The following is a 23,795-nucleotide window of genomic DNA, read 5'->3' on the forward strand; positions in this document are numbered from 1 at the left end:
TACTATACTTAACCAAGGTTGCTATATTCATTATTTTAGATGGTCTTTTTAAACTACGACACTTAGATCTGTTCACCAACATACGTATTTTGCACAATATGGGTCTGAACTTCACAGAACAGCTCCTGGCAAATCATCAAGTGCAGAAACTGATCCACTCAGAAGAGAAATTTGATCTCGTGGCAGTTGAAACGTTCTTCAACGAGGCACACCATGCTTTTGCTAAACACTTCAATGCCCACCAGGTGTCCTTATTTTCGGATAAGTAAAACCTTGGCATAATTGAAACTTTCATAGGTACTGCTCCACTCTATGGGCATCTTAGAATGGAATTCTCACATGGTCGCTAATCCCAACCTTCCCTCCTATCTGCCAACAACCTTCACAGGCTACACAACTAAAATGAACTTTAAGGAACGGTTCAGAAATACCATAGCCCTGTGGTTGGATCATTTTTACAAATTTTATGTCCATTATCCTGCGCATCAGAAACTGGTGGACCGATATTTTCCGGCCAAATACAACTTAGAAGAACTGGTGTACAACTCCAGCCTTATGCTGTCTTGCTCCCACTTGGGCAGTACTGAGCCCCAACCATTGACCAGTGCGGTTATTGAAGTAGGAGGAATGCACATAGTGAATAAAATACTACCTGAAGATTTAAAGAAGTTGTTGGACTCTGCCGAAGAAGGTGTAATCTTCTTTAGCTTGGGATCTAACGCCAAAAGCTCGACATTGTCTAAAGAGTTGATCGGAACTATTGCTACCTCCATTGGGAAGTTGAACCAGAAAGTTTTGTGGACTTTTGATGATGATCATATCAAGAATGCGCCTGCAAACCTTAAAATCTCCAAGTGGTTTCCCCAAGTCGATATCTTAGGTGAGGGTGAATTTTCTTAATTTATAGTTTTAAAGTTATTTTTAGCTCATTCTAACACCGTGTTATTCGTATCTCACTGTGGAATGGGCAGCACCACTGAAGCAATCCACTTTGGAGTTCCAGTGATTTGTATGCCTATATATGGGGATCAGTTCATGAACTCTAGAAGATTATCCCTTTTTGGAATGGGGCTAGAATTGCCTTGGGAAAGCATCACTGGAGATGCTTTTGGAGAATCTATTAGACACGTATTAAATGATTCTAGGCAAGTGAATGAATGAAATGGAAACGCCAGATAGTACCCAAATGTACTCCACTTGGACAGAAATAATCTGGCCCTTGTTTCAACATAAAATATTCTTAATTCATTAGCCATAATTCTAATCCTCTATTCTGAAAATATTTTTAAATTTGTCTTTTTTTAGGTTCAAAGAAAATGCAAAGAAGCGATCAGAGATTTTCAGGGACCGACCCACAAAGCCATTAGATTTGGCAGTCTATTGGATTGACTATGTTTTAAGACACAATGGAGCTCGTCATCTTAGGAACTCTATCTACGAGTTGAAGTGGTATCAACTTTACTCTATTGATGTGATTTTAGTATTAGTTTTTGCCTTCGCTTGCTGTGTTTTTGCTCTTTTTGCAACTGTGAATTGTGTGGCAGCAAGGGGCAAAAAGATAAAGACGGAATAGCGCGTAGGCTAAATCAGCCAATATCATCAGTACCCAGCGGCAAAGTTTTAAAAATAGTAAAATGCTTCATTTCGCCACTAGTGAAGCCCACTTATGCCCAGATTGAAATAAACACCTGGATACTGTAAAAAATGTAATAAAAAATAAAATCTCAGACCGACGTGCAGCATTTCAACAATCTTAAAATATTAAGTGTCACGTTAGATATGGCACGCGAATTACAAGTTCATCGACCACACCTAACTGCTAATTTCTCTTATTAGAATTGTTATTACCTGAACTAAAGTAGCTCGACCATTCATTCACTCGAAGGTCAATAAATTATACAATTACAAGTAAATAACCTAGGAACCATATAATCAATCAATGACCCAGAATTATCAACGGGTACATTATCTCTTACAAACCATTCCATTGCATACATACTGGTCAGCAAACCTGACCCTAAAGCTAAGAAATACCAGAAGAAAACATTCACCATATCTACCTTGGGTATTGGTATGAAGCTCAAGACACCTCCCGTAAAACCAAAAGCTAGGAACAGAGCTGGAAAGAAGAACCCGAACATGCATGTCAATATCCATTCATGAACAATGGCGGAGATTATGAAAACCGTTAATTTCGCTACAATTTTGCTTCCTGGTAATACGTATTCATACATATCTTTGTAAACATAGGTGTAGAGCCAATCTCCTACTATCATATTCCAGGTCCTAAAATACTCAGAGTAGCTAGTGGATGTCCACCAAGCTTCGTAGAATTTGCGGTCTCCAAATTTCAGCAGCTCTCCAATTAAGTTTTGAGTGACGTCCAGAACAACATAGAATGCCAGAAGTAGGAACATGAGGCCTAGAGTGAAATTGTTGAAGGCTTGCATGATGAGCTCTTTAAGAGTAAATGGGCGAATGCCTATATCTTTTAAATTAGGAATCATGAATCTTTCTAGGAGAAATGCGTAGTAAAAAAGCACTCCTATGAGCTCAAATACTCGCTCCAAGACATATTTCCACCGAATTGCGTCTCTCCTAAAATTTTCGCACTTCATTTAGAATTATCTTGCAAATGTGGCCACAAATAAAATTACCTCGGGTATTCATCACAATAAATTAAAGTAGGAGCCATTAAAAAGTAGCAAAACTGATGCAAATTCGGCAATACAAGTTGCTCATCTGAATGAGGCTTGTACCTTAGAACTCTACCAATGTTGCTTCTCATAAAAGCGTGAATTTTCATTAACAGCCTTGTCTGGAAAATACAAAAATTTGTTATTTAGGAAATGCAAACATGGACACAATGCCGGTTACCTGTTCCAAACATACTATGGCTGAAGATCCAATAGGCAACTTTAAATATGCTACAGTAATGGAGACCACTTGGAATTGAAAGATGTAGTAAGTTATTAATCCAATGAGCCAAACTGCGTCCCATAACTGAATTTTTAAACCTGAAAATTTTCTCCGCGCTAGTTAACATGATTAACACGTTTCAACTGGCATTTAACGTAATGGCCTACAAGGTAATTTGAATTGTATAGAAAATGAGTACACAAATTGATATGTTAAAACAATTGAATACCAAAGTGGCACATTACTGCACACGTACAGTAAAAAACGCAAATTCATGCGGTAAACTAATTTACAGGACGCTCATAGGAAACTCTATTCGACACAAAGATCGATTAATCTCGACGAAATTCAAAGGATCGAGAGACGCCGAAGGTTAATAGAAATATATTTTAAGGGTATTCGGAAGCCTATGCTGGGCGCTGAAATTGGATAAATAGAGGAAATTGGGAAATACTTGCATATCTTACTAAACTGTTTGTTTTTCTATTAGATTATATCGTAAGGCCTCTGGCTGCATAAAAATATTTTACAACTTCTCTATGGATTATCTCTTTGGCACGTTTTTCTCTAAAATGCTTAAAAATCGCTTTAAATCGAAGTGGAAGGAAGATATTCGGAAATTTGCCACTTTTATCCACATAAGAGGGGTTCGGAAGCATTTTGAAGACATGACTTGTTTGTGGAAACTTTTTTCACAGGCGGAGGTACAGATGAAATATGTCAATCTGAAAGTCGAATTTAAGGTGAAACTTCGCTGCAACATGTACGCAGAAAACAAAATTTCCTCTAAAGCACTCGTGACTCGGAATTTAATGCACCTGTTAGGTACTCGACTTTGTCGTGCCGTTCGACGAAAATGCAGCCTAAAAGCGAAAAAAACTTGATGGATGCATAAAATCTCAAGTCTTGGAAGTTGTCTGTTGCATACCCGGGAGTTGCGTCGTCTTTTAACGATCAATTTCCCGCAATAAAGGCTTGCAGTGTCGAAAAACGCGACAAAATGTTCGTTTTATTTATTTTTTCCCGCTTCATACGTAATCCCACTTCCCGAACCGGCTAAATTACTCGAATAAACCAAAATAATAATATTGAAAAAGTGAGGTGCATGTTTTCATTGTTGCAATTCGGGCATGTTTGCGTCGGATTTGAAGAATAAATCGCCTAATAAAAACTTGTAATGTTTAGCGTTCCTTTGTAAACCTCTCAAAACATGCAATTCTCCAAGCCAATTTAACGAGAATCCGTTTCCGAAACTGAAAATACTGGCCGTTTGTACATAAATTGTAGTTTTAACCAGAGTTTTTAGTCGAATTCCGGTAAGTCTTACGCCACATTCTCAAATTATTTGAATATAATTCCATAACCAGTAATAGTCAGGAACGTAAATGTAATAAACGCAGACCGACACTGGCTCGCATTGTTCATGATATTGTATAACCCCCAGGGAATTTGCCCAAAATAAAGGTACAAATGAGATACCCCTTTTCTTTTTCTAGAGAAAAAGAATTATTTTTGAGCTAAAAGGAGATATTTTCCGTTTTTCTGTTTACACGTATAAAAAATTTTAAGATTTTAAAATATGTTCCTAACTTGTGTAGAACTACTCACAGCAAATGAAGTTCTTTTATAATAACAGTAATAGAGTGATTCTGGTAGTTTGCAAAAATTGCAAGATCGTATTTGAAGAAAATTGAATTTATGAAGTTTCCTAGAACACAAAAACATCTCATAAAAATGACGACTTCAAATTATTTTACAGCCAGAAAAGATGATAAAGCAATAAATAGATATTTAAATGCGTCAAAAACAAATAACTGTATCTCATGTTGCCCCTGGTCAGGTCTGTTACTCATTTAATTGCTCTATTTAAGAACTTTTTGCTATTTAAATGTGTTCGTCGGAGGCACAGTGTACTACAATAAAGTAATTACTTCTCGAAGTAAAATACTGAGCTGTGCATAAAAGGCTTTAAGCTGTCTTAGCTAAGCTTAACATGCCTAAGTTGACCACAAGTAAACACTTGATGACTAAATGAACGGAAAAATTTACTCAGACGCAATACGATACTCTGACAAGTAAAAAATAATGAAATTGGTTGTCTTGATGTATAAAAACATACTCGTTACGCACAATCTTTTAATAATTGCTAAAAAGTACGTACACGTCAGTGCACTTAATTAGATTTCGTCATGAAAACTAAAGTTTATTGGACATGAATATATTCCCTTATATGGAGTGTTTATTAGTTGATAGTAAAAAATAAAATGGTGAATTATGAACTTATTTTGAGATAAGAACTTCATATAAAGGCATGTCTTAAATTGCTTTCATTTTGATTTGCAGGTTGTTGAAGTTTTATTTTTTTTCCATTTTCATTAATTTCTCTGTTATTTGAAAAAATAATTAGCTCAAAATTGGTAGTAATAATCACTTTAGCATTACGAATAGACTAAAATAACTTTTATTTAAAATACTCCACAGGGCGTTACTTTTCTCGTAGTCGCTCTCAATATTTTACATGAGAACTTTTTTATGAAATTTTTAGATTTTATTTATTCACTTCATTTAATTCCTAATGTCTTTTATTAGCTTTGTTCCTCTTCAATTTTTTTATTAGGAAAAATGGTTTAAGAAATATTTTCAAAAATATCTAACCATGTTCGCCTCGATTGACCTAAGGATGTGATGAAATGACAAGGTAGTGAATGCTGTAATTATGCATAGTAAGCTGTGGAATTTTTATATGTTATCATAAACTTCTCCAAAAAAATAACAAAAATATAAATAGTAATCAATATAAATTCCACAGTTTACTATACCTATTATAATTGCGGCACTCACTACCTTGCCTTTTCATCATATCCTTAGATCAATCGAGACGAACATGGAAAATTGTTATTACCAATTTTTAATTAATTACCTTTACAAATAACAGAGAAATTAATGAAAATCGAAAAATAAATGAAACTTCAACATCCTGCAAATGAAAATGGAAGCAATTTAGGACATACATTTATATGAAGTTTTTATCTTAAAATAAGCTCATCATTCACCCATTTCATTTTTTATCATCAATTAAGAGACGTCCTATAGACGTAATGTACTAAAAATAAATGAAAATCTTAACGCAAAAATTTTTACCTTTCGGAGGAATGTGGTGAATTCTAAGATAAGCCCAGAATCTGTATAACAAATAAGATGTTGTTGCACAAGCATTCAGCATCAGCCATATAAAAACCACCCATTGGATTTTGCCCAAACCGTTCGTTATTAATTTGTATCCCACTCGAATTCTGTAAATAGAGATATTATGTTTGAATTGTTAATAGCAATTTTTGAACGCTACTTACTCTCCATGTTCAAAAAAGTCTTGTAAAACTGTGTTCAAGAATAAAGCTATTAAACATGCGACAAAAATGTGCTTTACTACTTTAATGTGGGGATTCTGGCATAACACTGTCAATAGGGAATCTCTGATTTCAAAACGCTTTATTGGAAGTGGCTTCACTTTCCGTTTCCTGTCAAACATCGATATCGACTTGAGAAAAAGTTCTGAAGAGAAAAAATGATTATTTACCTTTCAATGTTGGTTTTTGCTTGGTTTTCTTCAGCATTACTGCTTATACTCTTGACGATCTCTCCCATTCCGTTATCTTTCTGCAAATAATTTTGAAACAGTTAAAACGTGTTGATTTAAATCTCTAAGTATCTCAAACACAATAGTACTTTGATCTCAATGAAATATTTAACAAAATAAAAATCCGCACAAACTATCACTAACGCACACGCCAATAACAGAATTGTTAGTTTGAATTGCTTTAAGAAAACTTTGCAAAACAAAAATATGTCATTACAAACCCGTAAAATTCAATACGTCAATTAACCTTATTGGTTACCTGTTGGAAAGTGAACGATAAATAATAGCATAATTGCCTCGAATCGGGGAACGTTTTGTTATTATGGAGATAATTACAAACATTTTACATACTTATGCCCATTACACATCAAACTACAATCTCGTTAGAGAGGATTTTCCTCAACAATGTAAAATATTGAAAATCTATTTAGATACAAACCTTTTAAATTAATACTTTGTAACACCGTTCACTAGGCGATTATCACTATAATTTTGATGTCGTTTTTAATCACTTTTTATTCATTTTTAGATATGAAAATTTTTTCACGTACTAAATCTAATCGATGGCAATTAACCGGCTAGGTGAACAACCACTCTGCTGCTATTGACGCAGATCAACACAGGGTATCTCTACCAATAAGAACAAATTATCTGAAGCACTTCTAAAATTATCTCGAAAGACAGGTCCGACTTAGCCCTGAAAGCTAATTATGGATTCCTTATCTTCTTTCTATGAGCGCAAAGTATTCCTTAGCTTTCCAATGTTTATTTGGGACGCTTGTAGTGTCTGATATATTCTTAACCTGTCTGATACCATTCATAAAGACTACAAAGGTTGGTGCTTTGTATTCTTAAAAACGCTTTAGCATGGTGCTGGTAGAAAGATAAAATTTCCAACAGTTGGGTTTGAGTGCACCAAGTGCACTGAATAGTAAATACAGTTGACTCATAACGTACTTGGCGGCTAAGTATGGTATAACGCGTGTACTTATTAATGAAAGTACTAAAGTTCTAGGAAATTAATTAATTGTTTCAAAGGTTTTTTGTGATTAATTCCTACAACGCAACACTCGCATATCATTTATTTCAGGTGCCAAAGACCAACACCATAAACTGAAACAAACAACCCAGATCTTTTGTAGGCTTTCAAAAATAGTTGTATTAAAACCTCCCAATTTATGCCTAACTGGGCTGCTTCACAGTGCCAAGTTAAAATCCAAGCAAAAACCACATTAATAATCTATAATTTAGTAGCCATCAGCTGAGGAGAACTTGACTAAGGGTTTAAGTTAAGCATTCCTTTAAATTAAACCCTTGATCATGAGGGGGTTCACCACAGTGTCAATAGCGTCCTGCATGAGAAAATTTCTATGAAAATGTGATTATTTAATAGAAATAAAATTAACATGAATTAAAATAACTTTGGTTGAGCAGCAACCCTTTGCCTCTTGATCTGAATTAACCCTAAAAATTTCAAAATCTGGATGCGAAGATTGACTTTTTGTTTAACAGTTCTAAAGATTTTTACAATACTGTTTCTCTCTCTTTACACGGTGTCCATTACGACTATACGGCATACGACCATACGGCAAAAATTCAAGGGGTTATTCCCTGAACTATTCTAAGAATATTTTGTCTTTTGATGGTTTTTGAAAAGCTTATTTGTTCCGAAGATATAGAACGAGAAAAATTTTCGACAATAACAATATTTTATTACCAAATATTATATGGAAAGCGTCTTAGTCTACAAAAACTATTGAAATTGCCTACCTTCAGCTTTTTTTTTTTAAATTTTATATAGGGAAGGAAAACCTTCATAGGTATCCGTCCTGTTGGTCTGGCGACCAGATTACGTGGGATTCACCCCCCTGAAGGGAGGACGCCTACCCACTAAAAATCTCTCCTCTTCACCCTGGATCCCCCCCCGGAACCGCCGCTAAGCATTACTTCAGGGGGAGATGGTATTTCTATAGGCTAAGCCCCTCTCCCTTCTATGTGGGGAGGCGCGGCCTCGCTCCTCTTTCTCTCCCTCCTTTTTTCCGTTAGGATCCTCCTAAACGCCCCGCATGCTCCCGTACCTGTTTTATGTCCCTCCACTCCACATATCACACATTTCTCCCTTCCCTTACATTCCTCCTTCCTGTGTCCTTCTTCACCACACACAAAACAGCAGTTTCTCCTATCTTTTCCTTTACAATCTTTAGCCGTGTGTTCCAGCCCCCAACATCTAAAACATCTCCCTATCTCCTCCCTCCTCTCCATCCAGCACATCACCATTCCCACTCTAATTGACCGGTCCACCATCAGTTACTCCACTCTGCCTTCATCTATGGCCAAGGTCACCGCTTGTGTATGTCCCACATTTTCCCTCATATCCCCCACCATATACTCCCACTCCTTCAGATTCTTTATCCTCTCCTTCACCGCCGCCATAACCTCCTGACTCGTCGCCGTTACATCTATTCCCGTTATACAGGGTGGTCACTTTTACGACGCATTCTATGGGGATTTTCGAAACGCTTAAAGATACAAGGTTGATTAAATGGAGAAAAAGTTTCGTATTTTTATGTTCTGCAAAAAGCTGAAAGCAAAATTGGAATATCCTATGTAATTACTAAGATATCAAAGAAATACCAAAAAAGTCGATTTTCTGTTTTTGTTTATAACTTATTAATTTTTCATACAATCATTTTGAAACTTGGGTGTTCTATATTTTCCGCCAGTGTCTTCAATATGGAAAGGTCAAAAATATCCTAGACCTACTAGTTTACGTGAAAATAATACCAACTTTCGATTTTCTTATGGGCGCCATATTAGATTTTCGCATTTTTGAAAAACACGAAAGATTTCCGTGTCGGCGAGGTGCAATACAAGGGTCTTCTGAACTATTTTACAATAAAAATTAAAATATTTAAATATTTGATGAAAAAATCAAGTAGCACTGGATGTGTCAAGGTCATAATTGGTTTCCAAGTTACTGACTGTTTTTGATACATAAGTCAAGTAGCCAATAATACAACTTTTAAATAAGTAATAAAAAAAATTATCAAATGTATTTTTGAAAATCAATAACACAAACTTTAACATTAATTAACAAAGAAATTAATACGAGGAAAGAAAATTACTTAAAATGTTCAAAATGACCGCCACCATAAGTAATGCATAATGCCGTTCGCTCATACATATTTAAAGTAGCTCTTCTGATAACAACTGGGTTAATAGTCCGAAAGAAATTTGTAATTTGGTTTCTAAAATTAACTTTACTGAGTATAGATGTATTGTAAATGTTTTTTTTGGCAAAACCCCATAAGAAATAATCTCATCTTTGGAGAAATATCTTTCCATTTTGATGAAAATTAAAATTCACTTAATTCACAGAAGAACAAAACTCACTTTTTTACTCAATTTTTTTTCATAAAATTATGTTGACAGCAACCAATAATATTGGCTACTTGACTTATGTGTCAAAAACAGTCAGTAACTTGGAAACCAATTATGACCTTGACAAATCCAGTGCTACTTGATTTTTTCATCAAATATTTAAATATTTTAATTTTGATTGTAAAATAGTTCAGAAGACCCTTGTATTGCACCTCGCCGACACGGAAATCTTTCGTGTTTTTCAAAAATGCGAAAATCCAATATGGCGCTCATAAGAAAATCGAAAGTTGGTATTATTTTCACGTAAACTAGTAGGTCTAGGATATTTTTTACCTTTCCATATTGAAGACACTGACGGAAAATATAGAACACCCAAGTTTCAAAATGATTGTATAAAACATAAATAAGTTATAGCCAAAAAAGAAAATCGACTTTTTTGGTATTTCTTTGATATCTTAGTAATTACATAGGATATTCCAATTTTGCTTTCAGCTTTTTGCAGAACATAAAAATACGAAACTTTTTCTCGATGTAACCTGTATCTTTAACCGTTTTGAAAATCCCCATACAATGCGTCGTAAAAGTGACCACCCTGTATACACCATCACTCTCCTCTTTTTCGATCCCCTCATCGTGACCTTGGTCATAACTGCCATTTGGATCGCCTCCCTTACCTCCATCACATTTACTTCTTCCTTCCCCATTTCCACCAGTATTTTTCCTTCCCTTGTTTCCCTAACACTCTGTACGTCTTTCTTTCCCTTTTTGCCCCACATTACATTCTTTATTTTTTCAACCGTTTTTGTATACATTTCCCCCGGCACTTTTTCTACCACTAAAGTATACGTTGTCTTTTGTTTGTTGATTTTTGTTACATCCACCTTTTCCATAAATATTGTTATTTTTGTAACCTCCCCTTTAAAAATTGCTTCAACCATTTTCCTGAACTTTCCAACATCCATCCTTTCTATCCTATGCAACGCTAAACACTCCTCTTCCTCAGTTTCCCTTTTTATTTTCTCTAATTTCTTCCACAATCCCTCCTCCCCTCCTGTTAGAGTTATTTTAATTAATTTTTGCCCCACTTTCTTTTGTTCCATCCCCGTTCCTTTAAAAATAACTGTCTTCTCCATTATCCCGAAATCTCTCTAACACATAATCTGCTCTGGAAATTTTCCTCTAAGCTGGGCAGCTATCCCTCTCTCCATTCCCTTATCCTCCCCATCAACCATTACTACTCTCACCACTTTACCCCCAGTTTCCAATAGATCCCCAGTTTTTATTTCTGTATTTTTAAAAATCCCCTCATCCCATTTAACCCCACTAATTTCCAGAAAATCCTTATAGCTGTTTATCCCCTCTAATGTCATTATATCCCCTTCCTCCGTCGTTTGTATGTCCTTCTGTTTGTCTGTTTGTACGTCTACGTCGAATGTCATTTTTTCAGTTTTTTCATACTTATTGTCTTCTAACCATTTGGTTATTATTTCTCTATTAAAAACTTCTACTTGTTTTGTTCATTTTTTTGTTATTTCTTTTATATCCCGCTGAGTGTTTTTTTCAATTTTTGCCCCCCAACTCCCCAATCAAAATTTTAACCCTTTCAATAGTCTCCTTCAAAACAAACACCTCCGTACATTCTTTTTTTTTGTATACTTCTCCATAATTTTGTCCCACAGATATTTACAACAGTTTTCTTTTTTTTAATCCTCTCTCCCTGTCTTGTCATGTCCTATCTCAATCCTTCTGTATGTCTCCCATGGAGGGCTCCGACTGGCGCCTCTCCATGTGAACACCCCTTAACACTCTAAAGTAGACTTGGCCCCCCCAGAATCCTTGGGGCCAGCACCGGCCACCGGGGCTTCTACCCAGTCGGAACCGGTGGCGGGATTAACACCCGCCTGGGGTAATACATTTTTTGCCTCACTTTCCATATTATCTCTTGTTGCGTCTCTCTTTGTCAATCACTCACTCCCCCGTCCCTACCCTCAAGAATCCTGCAGAAAGAGACAGAGGAGTCAGAGACTTCAAGCCCCCCCCACTACGACAAGGTGGAGACACCACGGGGGGGTGCCTACCTCTAATCAGGCTACAGGAACCTAATATTCTCCTCACTGACTGCCGAATTCTTTTAAAAATTCCAGAGTCGTTTCTTATTGAATTACACCCAGCGGTGATTAGATTTTTCAAATATTCCACATTTTCCACTGGAGTATTATAAGCTAAGAACTTTAGATGCCCCCATAGAAAATAATCTAGGGAGTTTAAATTCCGGGATCGAGCTGGCCATAAGTGAGGTCCACCTCGACGACGATCCTTTTTACCGATAAAGCGAATTTCTCAAGAAATGGATGGGTCGAGGTAAACTTTACAATGACTACTTCACTCGAAGTAATCATTTTCAACGGTTTTCGTAGATTAAGAAACTTTCCATGTAATATTTAGTAATAAAATGTTGCTATTGTCGAAAATTTTTCTCGCTCTGTATCTTCGGACCAAAGAAACTTTTCAAAAATCATCAAAGGACAAAATATTCTTAAAATAGATCAAGGAACAACCACCTAAATTTTTGCCGTATGTTTAACGGACATCTTGTATATCTAAAGGACCTTAGTCCTACATAGGACTAATCTTCGAGGGCCATTATAAACCATGGAGAAACCACAAAATAGTCCAAGGAAGATTCTTCTACATTTATGAATTTCATCCATCAGAACTCATGAGTAGGACTCTAGTGAGGCGGAAATGACCACTAAAATTATTCATAATTAAGGCCTCATCTTATTACTGCCAACCATGTATTACATGTTATAGGGGGGTTATTTGTAATCGGATTTACAATTACGTAAATTCATACTATATGTAATTAAATAAATAAGCACTTGAGCTACTAAAAATAGATGTAATCGTATGGGCGGATTGCAATATTCATGTTAAATAAAGAAAATTATCTAAATTTAAATGTATTTTTATGTATCGTCGTTAATGATGTGACATAAGGAACAACACATATTTGACAATTTCTCAAGCGCCATTGAATTTTAGCATTCCCACATACCCAACAACCTTAATTTAACTTATGTTTTTGTAACCTTTATTACTTACACCTTTTTGGACAGGTATACGCGTTTGGCAGCGAAAAGCAAGATCAGAGATTTGCATCAGCTGCTTGAGCCAGTCCTGAAAAATTTAATAAATCAAATAAGTGGAACCAAGTCGCATCTCCGACGTCACTTTTTTAATAGAAATCGGTTGGTTCTATTTCAATTTTGATTGGTTCAAATATTAGGTGAAAGGAAAAGATTCATAAAAGAAAAACGTAAAGAAAAATATTTTCTTAAACACAAACATAAATGATAAATATTGGGATTAATTTAAGATTGACCTCTCATTCTCAATCCATCTCATTCCTAGTTATTGCTGTAAGAGTGAAACATTAACATGACTTTATTTATTCCAAGGTTCATCCAAAATGCGCCCTTTACCACCAACAAAATGTAATCTTACATATTTTAAATTTAATTCATCCGGCAATTCCAGGTCAAAGTATTTTAAACTTAAAATTATTTATCTCTTCCACTCTTTTCATACGGTTATTAGAAGTTTGGTAAATGATTATCAATATAAATTATTGTAACTAACCATTAGCTTGAACGACCTTTCGATTGTTGTAATGAAGTTGATATTGCCTGCAAACTCGTACCATCGTACCAACAAATCAAGCTAAAAATAAAAATTAAAAAAAATGTTTTATTGTCAAGTACATTTTACATATAAATGGATCAAAAGCGGACATTGTGTTAGGTTTACATTTCTCAATTTTTTTAAAGGCCGAGCTCTCAAACGATCATAATATTTTTTCTCAGCTCTCTGCAGATCAATACTATATTACGTATTTAATGCCTCTTTTATACAGGATGTCCGGAAAGGTCATGTCATAAATTCTAGGGGTTACCGAGAAAGCTAAAATAATGCTAGTGCTTCATATAAAAGCATTGCTAGCGAACTTCACTACCAAGTTATTCGCTTATTTGATTTCACATTGTTGGCATGTTAATATAAAGATCTTTATAACCCCTAGAATTTGTGACTTGACTTTTCCGGACACCCTGTATACATAAAATAAGGCCTGTGTATTACCGAAATAGCAACCAACCAAAATGAACTGTTCTGGAAATGATTACCGATAAAAAACAAGACATCTCGATAAGAGACGCATTATTTCCCCAGCATCAATAAACATATCGGTTTTAGATTTAGGCGTGAATTTATTTTAGGTTGGCACCTATTGGTTCGTCAATTAATAGATGGTACTTTTATGTAGTTTGATGTGATCTGATGTAGATTTTGTGCTACAAAAAAGTCCCTTTTTAATAGTTACTCACGTGTGAAAAAAAGTTACGCCCAAGGACGCAATCCTTTCGGCTCGTGGTACGTTGCATGAAAGCATCATAAATAAGTGAAGCAAAAACACCCAATATTCTGTTACAAATGGAAATAAATCTAAAAACGGCAGTTTCGCATCTGAACTCATAAATTCTCAATTACATACATATATTGGCATTTATGAGAATTTTATTGACTACAAGAAAAATTAAATTGGAGCAAATGCCTGCCTGCAGCCTGTGTTTCTAATCCCTCTTTCAGTGGGGATTAAATTTAGAATAATCCATTTCTGTATTTGAATGTAAATTTAATGAAACTTACAAATCTCTTGGTCTACTTAAAAAAAAGTCTACTTAAAGAGATCTTTTTAGTCTAGTTAAAAATAATACAAAGGAAAAAACAATTCAAAACTGGTTTGGGTCAGAGATAGTCGCAGTAATCGGCCGGGCACATCCACAGCACTGGCCTTTTTTATCAGGCAAACATACACAGAAGAAACGGACTCGGACTGGACCGTGTCCAGCTCACGCTGACCAGCGACGAGCATTCAACCGCCATTCCTATAGCAACTTCAAATCGGGCCTATAATAATAACGTTGGAATTCAATTAATTCCAAGAATGTCCTGGCGGAATCCGTGGCGGACTTCCTGGAGATTTTCTACCATCAGGAGAACAGAACCGATCGTAAGGGGAGCGCGCTTTTGTTTTAAAAGAAATCAGTATAATCAGAAGTAATTTTGAGGGTAATTAGCAATTAAATTCCAACGTACTTGATAGCGTATATACTAAAAAATTAATCGAGCAAAAAGGGAATTGAGCTTTATCGTTTGAGAGCATTCTTCACTTAGCTTAGTTCTCAATTAAAATAGTATTCGGTTTCGTGCTGCGAATGCTGCTGCCATCTTCAGGCAGAAAGAGCAATTTCTCAACAATTGCCGAATCTGAAAGGACTGCTACTTACAGGTCTCTATGTGGTCATGCACTCGCGGGCTTAATACCACGCTATCAGCTAGCGCCAGTATCTGTAATGCAGCGCTGCCAGATTTATCCAGATTTTTGTTGAAGTATGCCGCGTGTTCCTTGACGTGTGCGAAAAACTCAGAAAGGGAGCACTTTTGAATAAAAGTTTATGCGAATAACAACTAGTTTTTGCTGTAGTATCACATCTTAAAGAACTTCGCATGCGCAACCACGCAACCCAAACAAGCCGGAATTAATTTTAGTTTAATAAGTTTCACCAATATTCGTTAAGTGATTACCACATAATAACAGGGAAAAATTTATTGGAGATGGTCAAAATTACCTAAAATTGTTCTTATTGACATGGATGCCCGAAACTTTATATGGGCCGAAAGTGATATGTGTTATAAAACGATGGGGGCTGATTACTATTACTATTACTACTACTATTACGGAAAGAATTGCTGTTCTGGCAACATGGCAGAATTCAAACAATTCTTAAGTTCCCCGGCTATTTCTAAACTCCTAATACTTGGGTGATTGCCACATTTAACAAAAATTCTTGGAATACGTGCGTGAATTCCTCTGATTTGCTTGCCATTTCCTAACTGAATGTGTTGTCTTACCGGGTAAACTTTTAAATGTAAGGGAATTTTGATTTTCTCATTCTGTTCATTTCATTGTATTTTTTACCTGTCTGTTCAATTTTCGAACAAATCTGCGATTAATCTTGCCTGATGATAGATAGTTCTGCTAAGTTCTCAGAACTTTCATAGCCACACAAATCTAACACAAAACGTGGGAAAAATTTGACTTTAAGCGGGTTTAACGCAGCTATAAACTCGTTAATGTTCGGAAATAATTCAAAAATTCGGTTCGTGTAAGCGATTAAATTTCCCTAGGGGTCAAAGATTCGTTAAATTCGCTTGTGTTCAAAGGCGACGCTGATGCACAGCGACTGTAAAGTTTTCTGTTTGCCTGGTGTCAAAGCCCTGTTAGTTATGAATTATTAGAAAATTGAATTCCCCCAAGCGTCATAATTTTATGACGATGCGGAGTCGAGCATATGGCGGTTATTAATTAGGATTTAACTATATATGCAGCACATGACGTATATTGGACATAACTCTAGTTGGTTTAAAATTTACGTGAATCATAGGTGTAACATTTATCATCGTGCCACGTATTTTCATAGCTCCTATTGGCTCCAACCAACCCATGAGGCATTTAGGTATATTACCTCAAATTAATATCTGTGTATATTACATACTGAGGTGGAAACTATTTCATTACTGCACCGAGACGTGTAAGCACCGAGGCTAACTATCATCTTGTATCGGAGCAATGCTGTTACACACTAATTAAAATGAAAATTTAGACTGATTTCCATATACATAAGACGTAACCAACACATGGATGAAAAATGCAGTTTTCTTGCATCACAACTATTGTTTCTTATTATAGAGCTTTAAAAGGAAAACCGTTAAAAACAGATATTTTAAATCAACTTTATGTCCAATGCAAGTCGTTTACTAATACACCTAAATCTTGATTGACGTTCAGTTAATTTTACACATTCGTGGACACTCCTTCGCTTTGAGGACTCCTCTTGGGTAACCACTGAGTTTATTAATGTAGGTTCTTCAAATACGTAATAAATTGATGTCGCGGCAATTGCTGACTTGGAAAAACTAGTTTTAAACAAAAAATATGATTGCTTATGCAGTCTTGTCCCTTGCCCATTCAGAGCTAACGCGGACCCGTACGGTCCATAAAAACCGCATTGCCAGGTGCCGTACATGTACTACTATCTTTGCTGTAGCTTTACACTGGTGTCGTACATGTTTTAGACACTTTTTTGTTTTCCCTGGCCGGGTGTGTACATGTGCCTGCCTGCAACCGTATGGGTACAGCACTCGTGTCCGGCCTTATGGGAGGGCGAGGTGAGACTAAAACCCAAGGCGTCAGATCAGGAAGGGCGACAGACTTTCCTGATCAGCGGTTTTTCTTGCGGGTGGTGTGGCGGTGATTAAAAATTTCGTCCAGCGCGTCCAACTTGCTGAGGCCGGCTCTGCTCGCACCAAGCAATGTCGTCGTGAAGACGGCCGACGTATCACTACTTTGATTGGAGTTTTTATTAGAGCAATATCTCTAAGATAACAAACAATAAACATGAACACAGGACAAAATAATTTTTTGAGAATAGCAAGAGTTTCAAATAATGACTACGCTAAAAAGGTATAAAATAATTTTTAGTATTTTCTTTTAATATTCTTTGAGAGGATGTGACGTGTCATCAGTAGAGCCATCCTATTTCAACCGTCCTACATAAGAATGCGCGACTTCCTGCACCTATCCTGAACGGCCTCGAGACCCGGAAATTTTTCTCCTGCAAAGAGGAATGACTGCAAGTGCAGTTTAATAATTAAAACTATAAAATAGCGAACTAAATTAGCGAAAGAGAGCTAAAAAAAAAGAACTAACAAAATTAGCGAAAGAAAATCTGCGAGATAAAACGCTAATCGAACTTAATGTACTCTAAAATTAGTAAAGATAATTAAAAAATATATAGGGAAAAGTTCAGACAGTAGGAGGAATTACTGTTGAGACGCATAAGTCCGTATAACTACTTTCTAAAACACAGCAATACCTCCGCACTCTTTTTGACAAACCTTTCAACCCTCAAAGAGGGGCTAAGTCGTGTGGGGTTCTTAATGCATGGCAATTAAATTAAATGCACCCTGAACTCATAAACGGAAGTTAAATATTTTCTTGGTACGCCTGTCTGCTATACGACCAAATGTAGGGGGACATAAATGTGTATTCTATCCTCTACACGGAAATAAATGGGAAAAGCGTCTACAATCACCAAGAGTTTCTTACAAAAGTTGCGTTCCAATGGAGTGGAGAGAGGAGAGAACTCCCTCAGTACCTGCAGTGCAAACTCACCTGCGAATGTATTAGACAATAACTAAATATTAATAAAAATATGGAGTATATAGGTCGATATCAAGACGTCGCAGCCACGTTAGCCGCGCTTCTGCTCTCCTAATTGTCACACCGCCATTTTCGCGCCCAGGCAGCCAATCAGCGGTCACGTGGAGATACTCGTGCGGCTTCCCGACGTCATCGAGTTATACCGGCCTGCTCCACTTAGTTAGATCATTCGTGTAGGCAACCAGCCGTGCACCGCTGTGTGCGAACAGTTGCCACCTAGTGGCGTCTGTTCTTTACTCCTTACATGCCTAGGTTTGATTTTTCAAAAATAAAATGCATTTTTTGTTGTTGTCTTAAGGAAATTCATTTCAAGGTATGATCATGGTCGCAAAACGTGAAGTACAGCCACAAAATCCTGGGTGTCGAATACCACACCTTTTGTAACACATGAATCTGTGTGTGACTACGTTAATAAAAACACCCACAGAATGACCAAAAAAGTTCTGTCCAATTTACAAATGCGATTCCTTGACCGAGACGCGTGGGAATGGCCGAAGGTAGTTGCTGTGGTTGTTTTCTGATGCGGGTTTTACTTTCTTTATTTCGCTATTTTTGTAATATATTACACCACTTCGAAACGTTGCGCTTTATATGGCGATCCTCCTATATTAGTCATGCAAGACGTTCCAGATACATCAGGATGTTACGCGAGATGTTCGGATACCTCTTTCGATCAATGCTATTCTGCTCTTCGGAGCAACATAAGTGATATTGAAATAACATAAATAATTACTTCTGGTCAGGTTATAATGGCCGATGAAGCTCTAATTACTTACGGTTCTTGTAGCGGCAGAGAAGACCTTTCAAAATGTGAAATAAGATACAAATTGTGATGTCAAGAATATCACGAGTAACCTCGTTAATATGTCAAATATGGCTGCTGTCACTGTCCGTTATATATTCAAGGACAAACAATTGATACCCATGGCACCTGTCGATTTTTAACAAGTCGGAATAGCATATACTTACATATTAAGGCTAGAAATTTGCGAGACCGAGATCGGGATGGAGATGTCCGTGGTCTCGGTTTCGCATTTACAGTTATGCCTGAGTCTCAATCTGGGACTTGTGTGTCGAGGCCGTTACTTACTATATAATATTGATCTGGTCTCGTAGGAACAATTAGACTCGTGATTTTGGTCTCAGTCTCGATCATGAGTCCGAAACCGAGACTAGTCTCGCGCAGCATAATCTCAAAAACATCAAAGATAACTAACTACTGGTTTATTGTGTTTTGCTGCTTAATTTTTGTATTTACAGCTATTCAAATCTCTGAAAGGTACAAAACTGCTACCCACAAAAAAGCAGTAAACTGTGGTAATAATGACTGATGAGCTTCGTTGATATAGTCTCTCGTCTAGTAATTTCGGGATATAATATCTTATTTATCAGCCACCTGAATTCTCCAATCTTTTAGCTAATTTGATAATGTATACTTGAGTCACCATTAGCTAACCTTCGGTACATTCACAATTCGTAGAAAACCTCATTAAGCCTAACCGTGCAATGAACTTATAGTAACTGATTGCCCCAAAATACAATTTCAATCTCATTAATTTGCCACACGCATTAATCAAAATCTTTCATTAATTATGTTCTTCCTTTTACGATTGTTGCTTAATCTGCCCATGCTCCTGTCGGCTCTCGTGGAGCACACTCATTGTTATTAAGTACCAATTTGGCAAAAGCATTATTTTTATCCTTTATTACTTGACAACCCACTGGGAGTGTTATAAATTGAACATTACCAAAATCCGTACCACCCACCAACAGATTTTCTTAACGTTCATATGCAAAACCATACTCTCGCATATGAACACGAGAGACAATGGCAAAGAAGAAGCCCTCCACCCAAACAGCCATAAATCAAGGCTGTCGAACGGCCAATGCAGCGGCATTGTTGGCCCTACTGCCACAAAAACAGGTCTTTAGAGCTCCTCTGTTTTTGTGGCCTAAATTTAGCAGGACCACCGCAAATATTTCGTCTTGAACTTGAATGGACCGTTATGAGACCGACAGGAAAATACGTGATACAATTTTTATTCATGTAAGGCCAATTTTCTTCGAAGTGGTTATTCGAGTTTGCGATTCATGCATTAAGGATTCGGTCTGCGTAGAGCTGGAGTCCTGAGTAGTCTTTATTTAGTGGTAGACTCAATGATGATTTATACATGTCTATGGCCTCGGTGTAGAAGCATTCCTTATGAAGGTTCTATATATTTTTGCCGCGAATGTGGTAGATGAGACCTAGTAACAGTTGTAAGAGAAAATGCACGGATTCGTTCAGGTTAATTCTCCACTGAGATGCACCTCATGAGGAGGCACCTACAATTTAGCCAGAGGCAGTTCAGAAGTATTTTTTATCATGTGTCTATTAGGACATATGAGGTCACTGTCAAGTGAAATTTTGAACTAATTTGAACTAATCGTTCTTCTATGAAAGAGTTAATTAAAAAAATAGCCCGAGTCCTTCCAAAAGAGGCTGATATTTCCCAGTATGCCACAACAAAAGCCTCTAAAAACCTCTCAAGGCCCATTTCAAGAAGCACAACAATGGCCCAAACCGAACAAGATTTTAATTAGAAACCCGCAGCAACATGGTTGAAATAATGTTACTGCGAAATGCTCTGCTATATTGATCCATTAGACAAGTCGTTAAATTCTTTTGAGCTAGAGGTTAATAAGCTCCAAACCGTGAGGAATTCGCCTCTCTCGTTAGGCCAATAAACGACGTCTAAAAACGTGACTAATGCAAATCGATTCGTTTACATAACGTAAGTAACCTAGTGCAAAAGGTCTGTTAACTTTTTATTTATAACAAAGAGAGCCGCCTTGGCAAACATCCTTTTGGTCGGAGACGGCACAAACCGGGTTCATCGAGCTGAAGGTCCATCAAGGACGTCGTGCGAGCCCACTCGGTCGCCGGTGGGACGACCGCGACGTCATCATCTTGCAATGAAATTTCAAATCTCGCCGAGGCTTAATTGGGAAAGACCTTGCCCATCAGCTAAAATTTAATTACTTAAGTAGCTCAAGCATTTAAGAGTTTTTCGCTGGAGGTGTATTCAAACCGCATTTTTCGAGCTTGAAGCAAAAGGAAAACAAAACGTAACCGTTTCTAGTTGATTGGTCGAATTATCATAACTCCACGTTATCTTTCTCCAGAGATGAGATGTTATAGTGCAATTCACGGAATGCCTTCGACTGTAATTTGGCTTGTAACGAGCAATTTCGTCATTTATCGACCAGTTCTCATGCAGCGTTCAAAATCGAACAACGGTCTAGTCCATTTCGCGTGAAGGGAAAATTAAAAATAATCAGAAAATGAAGCAACCAGGCGCTGTGGTCATCTTCTATTTTGGTTAATTATTGCAACGAAGAGGACATGAATTGAAGTGAATCGTCTTCCACTTCAGGGTCGTCACATTTGTTGGTCACACTAAACATTACCTTCTTCCATTAAGTGTTGTTCGAAGGAAACGGTCAAGGTTTTGGGAGTAGAAAACCGTATACAATTCTTTGCCTTTTGGAAGCACGGCTAAAATCCTTTTATCATAAGCACCTAATATGTTCATGTCATGATGGCTCATCGAACAATTACCGCAGGAAACTGGCTTCATCAATCTCAGGCCTATAATAAAACGATGATTTTATTCCGTTTTTTTTTTACATATACCTCACAATTATAATTATTGTTTCCATCTCAGACTTGAAAAAAAATAATGGTCACTCCATATTAAATTTAGTAATAGCTATTTATAAAAAGATGCTCCTATAGGTGTTTGCCGGATTTTCCTGGGGCCCCAGTGCGGTAATCTTTGTAGTAACGTCTTCATAACCACAGGCACTTCGAATTCTTGTTACAGTCGTTCCATTTAGAGCAGTTCGTGGCCGACGACAGAAAAATGTGTGTAATGGATAAAGATTAATTTGGTTCAGACCGTAGGTCGTCCGAGATTTGGACACGATCGAAGACATACAGTGCAATTTTAATCCCTTTTAAACTGCTTTTTTGCTCATGATCCTAGTCACAGATCTCTTATTTTAATAGGAAAATCTCCGAAAAGACTTGTTATTCTGGCGGCCGGCAAGTGAGGGATTTACCGAAGCGTCTACTCCCTAAAAACCTCAGGTTTCCTATGAAACCTAAGATGACCCGAAACTGTTCCTAGGGGATAAAAGCGTCGAAATCGGGGAGGCATCGGTGGTTTTTTATTTGCATCGTCCTGCTGCATTTGCACCATTTTTTAAATTATTTTTTTCTTTCTTTTCATTCATTATTACTATTTATTATTTTCTTTGTCAATTATTATTTTCATTTTTCTTATTACCTTCTTTTAGCTCCTTAAAATTGTGCATTTTAAATACTACATTCGATTTTTTCCTTTTCGTTGACCATTGCGGAAATGACATTCCTATATTAGCTCCATTTTAGTTTGCTTTCCCGCTCAGCTCGTTTCTTTGAATTTCGAAATCTGGGCAGTGGGATCCTGCATTCCCGCCCTGTTTTTCCGATTCGGTGCGTGAAAGCCCTAAAACTTCTCTGGCCGCTGAGCCCCTGAGCTAGAAAACAGTTCAGGCACTTATAATTGCGAGACACCCGGATTTCGAAGTCCGGGACTATTTTCTTACTCCACTGGTCCCTGTCCTCTAGACTTGTCCATCACTCCTGCCACTTTCAAAGTTTATAGCTCTGGCCCCTCTCCTATCGGCCTCCGTTACCCGTAGAAGAGCGCGTGATCGCAGGTCTATTCTCATTGAATTCAAACCTACTCAATTATCGTTTTTACTTTGCTATGTGAAAGAGTAAAAAATATCGACATGTGATGTTACAGCCCAAGGATTAACGTTGAAAAATTACACAAGACTACTCTTGTTAAAAGTATTAATAATACCGAGGGAAAAAAATTAATTACAAGCAATATGTAGTTACAAGCAAAGTGAAACTGAAACATGCAGACAAACAAATGAGGAATTATGATTGATAGTCAATCGTTTCCGAACTTACGACATGAATGATTTAATTGGTTAATATCTACCGAGCGTGGCAAAAAACCGATTTACTCATCCAATTCTTCGATAAAACTTGCTCTTTGCACTGTGATTTTTTTGCCATTTCATGCGCCTACGAAGCAATATTTAACCTGCAGGCATTTCTCTCAAGGGCGTTAAGGATAGAAAAACAAACATTACAATCACTGTTTAAGCATTAATGAAACCTTATTTGTGAATCGTTAAAATGGCGATAAAAATTATGAGACATCCGACCCGACAATAAAAAATTCTTTGAAGGCATAAATATGTTACAAGAAACGAGTATTGTCCGTTAATTATGGTTAATCTGCAGGGATCCACAGAAAGGATATAAATAGGAACTTTCATGGTACTTCTTGATTTATGTACTACGTTGCAGTAATTACCTAGGAATATATTTTTCCGATTTATGGAAACGTTTCTCCTCCATTTACAAGTGACATCATCGTGTCCTATATTCTCTCAATTTATTAGCTATTC

General features: G+C 36.8%; 2 protein-coding genes across 4 annotated transcripts in view; one reads left to right on the forward strand and one right to left on the reverse strand.

The window, feature by feature from the left end:
• Window positions 1–23,795, forward strand: part of LOC136409860 (UDP-glucosyltransferase 2-like) — a 34,162-nt gene that overhangs the window by 322 nt on the left and 10,045 nt on the right. The window contains exons 2-5 of one of the 2 annotated variants that reach the window (XM_066391676.1): window positions 40–245; window positions 298–880; window positions 926–1,145; window positions 1,306–1,576. In XM_066391676.1, coding sequence (XP_066247773.1) covers window positions 40–245; window positions 298–880; window positions 926–1,145; window positions 1,306–1,573 — 1,277 coding nt within the window. In that variant the 3' untranslated portion in view covers window positions 1,574–1,576. Of the gene's footprint in view, window positions 1–39; window positions 246–297; window positions 881–925; window positions 1,146–1,305; window positions 1,728–23,795 lie in introns of those variants that run through there. The other variant, XM_066391675.1, reaches the window with a different exon arrangement.
• LOC136409862 (sterol O-acyltransferase 1) lies at window positions 1,694–7,130 on the reverse strand. 2 transcript variants are annotated; one of them, XM_066391681.1, is made up of 7 exons: window positions 6,996–7,130; window positions 6,497–6,576; window positions 6,270–6,437; window positions 6,061–6,212; window positions 2,878–3,017; window positions 2,658–2,818; window positions 1,694–2,598 (listed from the first exon to the last, which is right to left on the reverse strand). In XM_066391681.1, exons 2-7 carry the CDS (start codon window positions 6,562–6,564, stop codon window positions 1,887–1,889), a joined length of 1,401 nt encoding a protein of 466 aa, XP_066247778.1. In that variant the 5' UTR covers window positions 6,565–6,576; window positions 6,996–7,130; the 3' UTR covers window positions 1,694–1,886. The 2 variants fall into 2 exon arrangements, with proteins under 2 accessions (XP_066247778.1, XP_066247777.1); XM_066391680.1 differs by lacking the exon at window positions 6,996–7,130 and having other exon boundaries at window positions 6,497–6,708.

Source organism: Euwallacea similis, chromosome 7 (assembly GCF_039881205.1).
Source record: "Euwallacea similis isolate ESF13 chromosome 7, ESF131.1, whole genome shotgun sequence".
Lineage (NCBI taxonomy): Eukaryota > Metazoa > Arthropoda > Insecta > Coleoptera > Curculionidae > Euwallacea > Euwallacea similis.

Excerpts from the sequence above, each read along its gene's own strand:
- LOC136409862 (XM_066391681.1), bottom strand. The coding sequence starts at position 6,564 with ATGGGAGAGATCGTCAAGAGTATAAGCAGTAATGCTGAAGAAAACCAA. Across the intron at positions 6,438-6,496 it reads GCAAAAACCAACATTGAAAG|GAAACGGAAAGTGAAGCCAC; the intron begins GTAAATAATCAT and ends GATGTTTGACAG. Across the intron at positions 2,819-2,877 it reads CCATAGTATGTTTGGAACAG|ACAAGGCTGTTAATGAAAAT; the intron begins GTAACCGGCATT and ends TGTATTTTCCAG.